This window comes from Bicyclus anynana, chromosome 1 (assembly GCF_947172395.1).
Source record: "Bicyclus anynana chromosome 1, ilBicAnyn1.1, whole genome shotgun sequence".
NCBI lineage: Eukaryota > Metazoa > Arthropoda > Insecta > Lepidoptera > Nymphalidae > Bicyclus > Bicyclus anynana.
Genome location: NC_069083.1, coordinates 13,970,232 through 13,981,419, shown reverse-complemented (window position 1 = coordinate 13,981,419; position 11,188 = coordinate 13,970,232). Strand labels below are relative to the sequence as shown.

Below are 11,188 nucleotides of genomic sequence, written 5' to 3'. Positions count from 1 at the left end.
CCGTAAAAAACAAACGGAATTTATCTGCCCCTTGGTCCCGTGGTTAACCTATGTGGCTTCGAATGAGAAGGTCCTGGGTTCGAGTCATATGAAATATTGAACTCAAACATTATCACATTAAGCCCGCCAATCTACCTTAGAACAGCGTGGTGGGTTCCACATTATCCTTATATATGGACGGGCTGACCCTATTGCCTGTAGTAAGAAGGTAGATTGATATTGATGATAATAGATCTATCTCGGTTACCTGCGCCATCTAGTGGCGTTGACAAGAGTTTTCTTACCTCAATCGATAACGTATGCTCTACACGCAGCATACGAACTATTAATCTGTGATTGCAAGTTATACCGTAAATAGCACCGACTACATTGTAACAAAGTATAAGTGCAGTCACCTTGCGTAGAAGCAGGAATAGATACTTAAGTAGGTACCTGTCTTTATTGTGCTTCAGTGTTCGATATAGTAAATAGTGAGTATCTTTATACTTGTATTATAATATTATAATAAAGTTTAGGAATATTTTTAACTATTTTAATAACTCCCTACTTAACGTATTATAAGTGGAGGTAGTATTTTATTTATTAATTAGAAATGCTTAAAGTTAGTTTTGAAACGGACCACATCACATGTGTTTATCTTACGACACTTGACAAGTTTTTAGACTACAGCTAAAGTCGGTTTTAAAATCCTCATCCAGCCACTTCCTACTAAGATTATTCTTCTGTTATTATTTTTTTAAGGTTCAATCTGAGGCGCTTCATCAGTAATTAACTTGGTGTAAATACATTTCTACTGTTTAAATTGGTTAAAAAAACTGAAATGTATTGCAATAAAAATAATAACTGTAGGTACCTAATTGAAACCATAGGAGTAATCTACATTCTTACCAAATTATTTAAATAGCCCATTAAAATCAATTAGCCAGTAGATACTCGTATGTACCGTACCATAATTAAACATTTCGTTTTTGAAACGCACTGCCCGAGTGATATCCTTCTTACAGATGGATGATCAAGGCTTTCTCAAGCAAAAACCCGGTTTTGCCACGACAGCAATCCGCAGTGGCATTGAACCGGATAAGTATTCAGGAGCAGTGGTCGCTCCTATAGTCACATCCACTATATTCAAGCAGCAACCACCACCCGGGCACAAGGTAAGCAATCGTCTTTTGGTAGGTACCTCTCACTGCACACTATAATATATATCGTATAGAAGTTACACCATTTATAAATGCCCGACCCGCCCTGGTTTCGCACGAGTGCTATGTAGATACTTATATTATGATTACTCTATACTACAGGATATCTATATGGCATATCTCGCCTGCCGCTGCCAAACGAGACGATTGCATAGGCGTATATAGCGGGTGGGCCGGGCCCACCCTATAGTGGTCAGATTGAAAATCGACTGATTTGAAATTATATGATGGACGCCGAAATACTAATAATTTTACACAAAATATCATTTAAAATGTCAAATAATAACCATTAGGTACAACCAAGATAAAGATTTTGAAAAATATTTTGAGACCTTTTCTGATACCTACCATAGATACAAAGAAAAAATAAGTCGTTTCGTTTCAGAGTTCTGCGTCCACAAATATTGTTAACGAAATTTTTGTATTGAGTGTCGACTCTGTTCAGTGATATGTAGGCCCACCCCAGGAAATAATCCGAGATATCTACACCAATGGACGATTAAGGAATCGTATGGCCCGTCAGCCGCTGTCCCTCCGCTTTTTCTGATGTATTTTCTGTTCTTTATTTTGTCGATATATAATAATACTTTTTATACATATAAACCCTCCTCTTAAATTGCTTCATATTGCTGAAAACTGCATTAAAATTCGTTGAATACTTTGAAAGACCTAAGCGAACAAGTCGCTTCTGATGTCTGAATTAAAATGAATTAAAAAAAAAAACCATGAACTTTTTGGAAAATGTAGGCAGGACTTAACAGTTTATATCCGGCTCCGAATTTCCACTATTCTGCAATAAATAATTCTTGGATTAATAAAAGTTGTATTTTACTAAGAAGTCTTGAACATTTTTAGGGATTTATTTATGGCAGGTCTGGCAACCCAACCAGGTACACATTACAAGAATGTTTGGCTTCACTTGACGGCGGAAAATATGGTCTAACATTTTCGTCAGGATTGGGAGCAACGACAAGTATTGTATCCCTACTCAGCAATGGAGATCACATACTGTCCAGTGATGATTTGTACGGTGGCACCAATAGATTGTTCAGGTATATTAAAAAAAAATACAATTTAAGTAAGTAGACAGTGTAGTTAAAATGAGGTGTTTAAGTTATTTGTAGCATCTAAAAAGCAAAAAGAAGTTAAAGTTGCAAAAAATCCTCCACTGTGAATTGTAACATTTGTCAGAAAATTTGCAGCATAATTTTTAAATGATAAAATGCTGATGTCTTGTTGTCTCACCCGATCTTCATCACTTCATCAGTAGCGGTACATAAAATCATCTTTCTATTTTCTGAAATCCTCTCTCTCTAAACTAACTGATCTGAACTAATATCTCCACTATACCTAGTTCGGAAGTTACCTTCCTACAATGCGACACAGATACCTAAACGGATATCTACCCCTCTTAGTGTCGGAGTTTAAAAAAGAAGACCGACAAAATGAAAATAAAATATGCAGCTGCAAATACCAGTTTAGAGAATAGTTTTCCCAAACAGATCTGAAACTAATATAGGTATTCGACATTTCTGTTACAGACAAATAGCTGAGAGGTTTGGAATTCATACAACATTTGTCGATTTTACCAAACTGGAAATGCTAGAGAAATCGATCAAGGAAAACACAAAGGTGCGGAGAAACTCTTCAAAACCTACCTATAGGATTTTACACAGATGTTCACATGATTTTCATTTTAAATCAATTATAGAAGATTAGTAATAGTTTCTTCTTCTTCTTCTTTATCAACCCATATACGGCTCACTGCTGAGCTCGAGTCTCCTCTCAGAATGAGAGGGGTTAGGCCAATAGTCCACCACGCTGGCCCAATGCGGATTGGCAGACTTCACAAACGCAGAGAATTAAGAAATTCTCTGGTATGCAGGTTTCCTCACGATGTTTTCCTTCACCGATTGAGACACGTGATATTTAATTTCTTAAAATGCACACAACTGAAAAGTTGGAGGTGCATGCCCCGGACCGGATTCGAACCCACACCCTCCGAAATCGGAGGCAGAGGTCATATCCACTGGGCTATCACGGCTCAGTAATAGTTACTGGTAACATTTGCATAAACGATTTTATCTTAAGTAGACTGGTAATCTGTAGGAGAGAGCTCAGTAGGTACTCCAGATAAACTTTTATCGATATCTTAGTTTACATAAGTACGAGACGAAGGAAATTACATAAATATATGTAGATCGTATAAAATTCAAGGCAAATAATGTTAAAATGATGTAGGTACCTATGATGAAATTTTGATTTTTACCAGCTTTATTACGTAGATATATTTAGGTATCTACCTATCGATCGCACTGAATTAGGTTAACTGAGGTCATCCTAAATTTAATATTACCAAAGATGGCAAACCGTTGTTTTGGGTATAACTAGTTATCTAAGAAGTTTGATATCACGTTTTGCTTGTAGATGATATGGATAGAAACACCAACGAATCCGCTGTTAAAAGTAGTTGACATATCTGAAATCTCAAAAATAGTAAAGCAACACAACAAAGAGATAATGATAGTAGTTGACAATACATTTCTAACTCCATACTTGCAACGACCCCTCGACCACGGGGCCGATGTCGTCATGTACTCCTTAACCAAGTACATGAACGGACATTCAGACGTTGTGATGGGGGCGGCGGTTATGAATGACGTTGAAATTGAGAAGAGACTCCGTTTCCTGCAAGTTGGTAAGGAGATTAATCCATACTAATATTACAAATCGAATCGTGAGCGTAGGTACGAATCTTTCAACTTTTCAGATATGTGCATTTTGAGAAATTAAATACGAGTAGGTACTACGTGTCTCAAACTGTGAAGGAAAAACATTGTGAGGAAAAACCTGCATACCTGAGAATTCTCTACGTGTGTGAAGTCTGCCAAACCACATTAGACCAGCGTGGACTAAGGCCTAACTCCTCTCATTCTGAGAGGAGACTCGTGAGCGACAACAGTCAACAGTCTTCAGTGAGCGGAGTGAGGTGAATATGGGTTGTTAATGATGAATATTACAAATACGTAAGTCTGTAGATAATATGTCAGTTCTGTACGACTAAACCTCTGAACCGATTTGAATATTGGTATAGACTATAAAGACAAATCAAATCTTTGAGAAGTTCATAAGCTACTCTGTATCTCAGAAAATCCAAAGTTCCCTTTAACTGAACGGACGGAATTGCGGGCGTCCGTTAGTAAAATATTGTACATAATTAATTAATAAACCAACAGCTGCAAATAAAATCCAAAGAAATCCCTTTTTTTAAGTTTACCAGAGGTGTCTAAAAGTTAGTCACACATAGGTATACCTACCACCGCTCTACTATCAGTCGGGGATTGGAAAAAACGACGTGTTTCTATAAAAATATTTTGATAATCATGAAACTTGAATTCAGCTATGGGAATTGTACCATCGCCTATGGACTGTTACTTAGTAAGTAGAAGTCTGAAGACTTTGGCTCTCCGCATGGAACAGCACAAGAAGTCTGCACTAATGATTGCCGAGTGGATGCTGAAACATCCAAAAGTTACTGAAGTTTTACATCCAGGTATTTTTCATTTACTTACGTTATTTTTAACCGACTTCCAAAAGGCTGTATGTATGTTTTTTTTATGTATGTCCAGCGATAATTCCGTCATTTGTGGACCGATTTTGAAAAATCTTTTTTTTTCTTATCAAATGTCATTTTAGTTAAATTTTTGTCATTAAATGATTAATTTTCGTAGTACTATAATTTTACTCTTTGTAGGCAGTCGTTGGATACAGGCGGTTCAAGCCGTGGTCTTTAGAAGTGCTTGCAAAAGACTATAATGTCGTATACACTGTTTGTCCATCGGCTGATGTCTTTTGTCACATACGGAATATGTAAATCACTACTGAACATATATATATATATATATATATATATATGCCTACTAATAGGTATTAACTTTCGTATTTTATACAGGTTTGCCATCACACCCACAACACAACATAGCAAAAAAGCAAATGACAGGTCACTCAGGCGTTTTCAGCTTCAGACATTCCCGCGGGCTCAAAGAATCACGAAAATTTCTCAGTTCCCTAAAAGTGTTTACACTAGCTGAAAGCTTAGGAGGGTACGAGAGTTTGGCGGAGTTACCGTAAGTTATTCCCATGAAATTATGTTCATATTTTTGAAAGTTCTTTATTGTGTAACAATTTTTTTTTACCTAATGAATTGCGGACATATTAACAAGAGTGTCGTCGAATATTCAATCATTGATTGATTGGAGATGTTGTCGGCTTCTGAAGAATCTGTCCGCCCCTTGAATAAACTCAAATCGAGTCCGATAATGGGTTCCCTTGATTTAGGTAGGTAATAATAAAATGTCTAACAACAAAAATGTTGAGGATTAGGTACCCGAATACCTATAGCGGATCTACTTCAAGACCGTGCTTGGAAATCCTTACAAAAGTACTATGTCTAGCAATGGACGTCCATCGGCTTACCATAATGATAACAACGATGTAAAACAGTGGATGACTTAGTTATTAATATTTGCTTTTATAAGTAACCTAAAGTATAGTATTTAACTAGAGAAAGAAGTTTGTTTGCTGTGATGCCATTACATAACACTTTATCTTCAGATACGATACCGGCAAAGGCGTACCGTTCACCGATTTAGCGTTCCGGTACGATGTTGTGTAGAAACCTAGAAGGGTGTGGATTTTCATCCTACCTAAAAAAGTTAGCCCGCTTCCATCTTAGACTGCATTATCACTTACCATCAGGTGAGATTGTAGTCAAGAGTTAACTGGCGAAGAATAAAAAAAACGATGTTTTGTAGGAACATTCATGAGTTCTTTGCACATGTTTACTGGCATTTAATTAATTATTTTAAGCCTTACTAAACCTGGAATTTATAATCGTACCTACATACGATTAATCATACATACCTATTATTAATTCCAGTCAGTAAAATGACATTTCAGTGACAGTTGTACTTGTCATTTTACGTACTGGAATTAATAATCGTACTATAGATACAGTGTTTTGTCATGGCACGACGGTATGATCTCAACTTCTCAATCCTGACAAATTTATGCTTCAATCGTTCGTTATCAACCCGTATTCGGCTCACTGCTGAGCTCGAGTCTCCTCTCAGAATGAGTCCACCACAGTGGCCCAATGCGGATTGGCAGACTTGACACACGCAGGAATTAAGAATCTGTATACAGGTTTCCTCACGATGTTTTCTTTCACCGTTTGAGACACGTGATATTTTTTTTCCTTAAAATGCACACAACTGAGAAGTTGGAGTTGGATTCGAACTCACACTCTCCAGAATCGGAGGCAGTGGCCATATACACTGGGTCACATGATTCAATAGATATTTCCCATTGCCAGATCCCTGATGACGCACGCCTCAGTGCCTGAAGACCAAAGGGCGGAGCTGGGCATTACCGACGCACTCGTGAGACTGTCCGTCGGTCTGGAAGACACTGAAGATCTCATCGCAGATTTGGATCAAGCGTTTACTGTCGCATTTCAACAACGAATTCTTGAACTGTAAATAAAACAAGTTGATTAAAATAAATCAAATGGTTTTGTTTGAAAATCCTTGGTATGAAATTAGTTGGAATACTTAACCCTCTTTTTAAATGAACGGTAGAAGATGTGTAGAGGATTCGTAAATGAAAATAACATATTAGGTAAATGCTCTCATGACTTGAATATTTAATGCTTTCACTTATTAGTAGTAGTTTTGTAGATCTACAAAGTATGTGTGCAGCAATTAATAAGTATGAATACAGTAGCTGCATCGATGTAATAAGTTTGAGTAGCTGAAACAAGCTGGGGCTATTTATCATTCAAAATACCGATAATAGATACTAAAAACGTAACAATAACGAAACATAATATGTAATTGTTTAATAAAAATCGTGTTTGTATACGATAACCATTTTAAATGTGAGCGCGAAATATGATTACTTCGCAGTGACAGAAGACAATCCAGTCTTTTATCTGTTGCCTAATAAAGTCACACACGTCAATTAGAGTCGTGTTGTTCTTGTTTTGTTGGCTATAGTACTGATTTGAAGCTGTTTGAAGTAACTTCAATTCAAACTTGCACTTGACTCTCGGGTGTTGACCTTGCACAACGTTTTCAATCGCCGGCCGGTTCAAAATCTGTATCTACTTAATTCAACAGTATTATATATTGTTATTTAAGAGTATTTTGGATATCACATCAGATACAAGATTCGAGGTAAGACGTTATTATGCAACCATTATTTCTATACCTACTTACAGATATAAATATTTCAGTTGCATTCACTAAAATTAGTGAGTGATAAGAATAGGTAACTACTGTTTGTATACATTTCGGTCTATGCATTACTGCAATACAGAAACTGCGATTTGTACTTTGTTTAAAAGGTTACACATTACCTATGCTGTTAGATTCTGAACAAAGAAGTTAGGAATGCGCGAGAAAAGTAACGTAGTTTGTTTTTTTTTTAACGCTTCTTTATTTACCTATCTATGCCGTTCTGTTTTGCTCCAAAGCTGGGCCGTTTTTGATAACCAAATCCAGTGCATAATTGGTACTTAATGCATCTTCTAAGATTAGTTCTCTCTGAGGCACATACAGATAAAAAGGAAAGCTAATTTCTTAGTCGGGTACCATAGAACGATTGGAGATGGAAGGTTTTAAAATGCAAAAGGTTTAAATGCAAAAACCTAGGTTTTGGAATTTATATTGAAACAGTTGAATTTATGGGCATCGGTTTGCATTATCTATTAGATTAGATATACCTACACTAAGTACATACACTTGGGTATACAATTAGAAATAATTATTTTATCAGACTGTCATGCAGTATTGCAAGATAAACAAGTTATTTAATTAAATTCCCTATGCATATACTTAGTGTGTAGTAGGTATCCATCATCATACATTGGGATGAAACAAAGCCTTAATTAGCTTAAATTAATCTTCATACGATACGATCCCAAGAATATCGATCTATTAACATTTAGGTACATCAATTACAAGTATGATGCTTCAAATAACAAATTACAGAACTGACAGAAAAACAAAAGCAGCGTTTTGGGGTTCGTATTAGTTACTTAAGTAATTAAGCAAAATCGTCTACACTTCTTTTGTTTATTTACAGATGTCTATACGTTGGGGTATTATAACTGCTGGCAAAATTAGCCATGATTTTGTTAACGCTGTCAATACTTATCCGGATAAAGGTGATATGGTTATAGCTGCAGTTGCAGCTCGGGATAAATCCAGAGCCGAAGAGTTTGCGAAAACTCACAAAATACCCAAAGTGTTCAGTACTTACGCGGAAATGGCGAAAAGCAACGATATAGGTGAGTAGTAGTACCTCTATTCTACTTAATAAAAACCTTGCCAGTACTTAACTGCACTCGTGATCGTTAACTTTTTAACCGAGAAGTACGAGAGATCTAGTTTGAGAACATGAGAGAGTTACTTAGAAGAAATACAACAGTAAAATATTCGTATAAAAACAACTTATCACTATTTATGTTCTCTCTGCTGTAACGCAAAAAGCAGAAAGTCTGCGTCCACTCCCAAGACTCATCTTCAAATCGCCGCAAAAATGTTGCTAAAAAGAGTGAACTAAAAGTATGTAGGTACATACTATTCTATTTTTACAGACGTTGCTTACATCGGCGCTCTTAATCCAGACCATTACTCTCTCACTAAGCTATTCCTCGAATCGGGAAAACATGTTCTTTGCGAGAAGCCATTGTGTTTGAACTATAAACAAACACAAAGTTTGATCAACATTGCCAAGAATAAAAAACTCTTCCTCATGGAAGCGGTGTGGTCTCGCTTCTCGCCTGTCTACATCGCTTTAGAAAAAGAGATACAAGCGGGAAAGATAGGAGAGCCCCAATTCCTGGACGTCAACTTTGGTGTACCAATTGTAACGGTTGAAAGATTGTAGTAAGTACTATTATAAATGAAATATTAGCCGAATGTTTTAAAAACCTGTCTCAGGGTTTACGCTAATCTTCCTTATGAATGTGCTGACAAAACTGCCGTGCTGCTGCCGTTTATGAGGTCGTTATAGTGAAATAAAATAGGTATATTTTGACGATACGAAATGTGGGCATTGTAACATATTAATTTCCAATCGCCTACAATCTTCGGTTAGGATTTTTTTTTTTATTTTTTTTTTTTATTCTTGACAAGTTAGCCCTTGACTACAATCTCACCTGATGGTAAGATGCAGTCTAAGATGGAAGCGGGCTAACTTGTTAGGAGGAGGATGAAAATCCACACTCCTTTCGGTTTCTACACGACATCGTACCGGAACGCTAAATCGCTTGGCGGTACGTCTTTGCCGTTAGGGTGGTAACTAGCCACGGCCGAAGCCTCCCACCACCATAGGAGCAAGCAATTTCTTAACACGATCGGATTATGGTAAGGATCAACACATACACATATTAAAATACTGACAAACAAATAGTGATTTTTTAAGATAAATATCTTAAGTTTTATTATCAATACGCTTAATTTAATTTTTAGCAAAAAGGATTTAGGTGGAGGTGCCATTCTTGACCTTGGAGTTTATACATTACAACTAGCCCAATACGTTTTCAAAGATGAACCCATAAAAGTGACTGCAGTTGGTGAACTGAATGACGAAGGAGTTGATCTAGTAGATACGGTTATTTTGGAATACAAGGGTGGCAGACGAGCTGTGCTCAACATACATTCCAAATTAAGATTGTGGAACAAGGCAACCATTGTTGGCCCCCTTGGAAGAATCACAGTGCGTATTAAGTTAAACGAAATTTATTTATTTATTATTATGTATGAGTAGATACCTAAGAGTAAGACTATGTTATACGATATCATGGAATTATTATCTCGGGTAGTGAAATAACGATAATAATTTAAAATAAACAATTTTTAGTAGAGTTCGTAAGATAAAGAAAGAAGTTACCTACACATTATTGGAAAATAGCATAATATATGTGTACAATAATTCTAAAGTAAAACCTAAACATAAACTTTTCAGATTCTATCATATCATAATATGAGAAAATATTTCACTAACGGTGAGACGTGCACAGCTGGAGAAAGGATTTCTGTAGGCAGACAACGCCTGCATTTTCTTTAATTCACCCTGTATCTCCTTTAATTGTTGATCGATTGACATTCCTTACAGCGCGGTTGCGCTATATTCCTTGCGACTCCGTTCATCGATTTCATCATTATGCCCCGTACATTGGGACTCAGATCTTACTCCGGAACCTACGTCATTACTCATTAGAATGCTTTACGGATCTCCTTATTTCTGATGAGTAACATGGTATGCAATTCTTGTTATTTATATTCTTATTGTTTGGTCCACAGCTCGAGGATCCTTTCCATTTCCCCGACACAATCACCCACGTCGACGGCAAAGTGGAAAAGATCCCGCTACACACATCTAGCCTTGAGTATAACTTTGCAAATAGCGCCGGATTAGTTTATGAAGCTCTTGAAACGGCCAAATGCATTAGAGAGGGTAGGTTATCAAAATATTTGATTTTACGCCAAAAGGGATGTAATACTGATGTATTATTGCCCTCTAGTTTTATTGTTGGGTTTGTTACTTTACTACTATGCTAGGATAATACTGGGCATACTGTTACATAAATAATGAATCATTGTTTATGGCTCATCAAGCATATATTCGATTGATATTTGTTAAATTATTTCAGGATTGATAGAGTCGCCACGTATGTCCCACAAAGACTCTCTCATACTGGCAAAACTCATGGACACCGTGCGGAAGCAAGTCGGAGTGCATTTTGACGTTGACGACCAGAATTTTTAAATAATTTTATAACAATTCACCACCCATACCAACAATATACTAACGGAAACTTGCAAATACAATATAATCTTTAAACAGTTTTGGACTCGTTTGATTTTATGTACCTAGTTAATTTAAAACATAAGTTCTCTTGGTATTTATAAATTACAAAG

General features: G+C 36.5%; 2 protein-coding genes across 2 annotated transcripts; both read left to right on the top strand.

Moving 5' to 3' along the window:
• Positions 1-317: 317 nt before the first annotated feature.
• On the top strand, positions 318-6,768 carry LOC112052100 (cystathionine gamma-lyase). Its single transcript, XM_024091032.2, has 8 exons — positions 318-470; positions 1,005-1,154; positions 2,055-2,251; positions 2,741-2,831; positions 3,627-3,897; positions 4,600-4,752; positions 5,152-5,326; positions 6,574-6,768. Exons 2-8 carry the CDS (start codon positions 1,005-1,007, stop codon positions 6,737-6,739), a joined length of 1,203 nt encoding a protein of 400 aa, XP_023946800.2. The 5' UTR covers positions 318-470; the 3' UTR covers positions 6,740-6,768.
• Positions 6,769-7,244: 476 nt separating this feature from the next.
• On the top strand, positions 7,245-11,115 carry LOC112052103 (trans-1,2-dihydrobenzene-1,2-diol dehydrogenase). The gene is made up of 6 exons (XM_024091036.2): positions 7,245-7,435; positions 8,346-8,550; positions 8,860-9,151; positions 9,737-9,983; positions 10,571-10,724; positions 10,921-11,115. Exons 2-6 carry the CDS (start codon positions 8,346-8,348, stop codon positions 11,034-11,036), a joined length of 1,014 nt encoding a protein of 337 aa, XP_023946804.2. The 5' UTR covers positions 7,245-7,435; the 3' UTR covers positions 11,037-11,115.
• Positions 11,116-11,188: the final 73 nt, after the last annotated feature.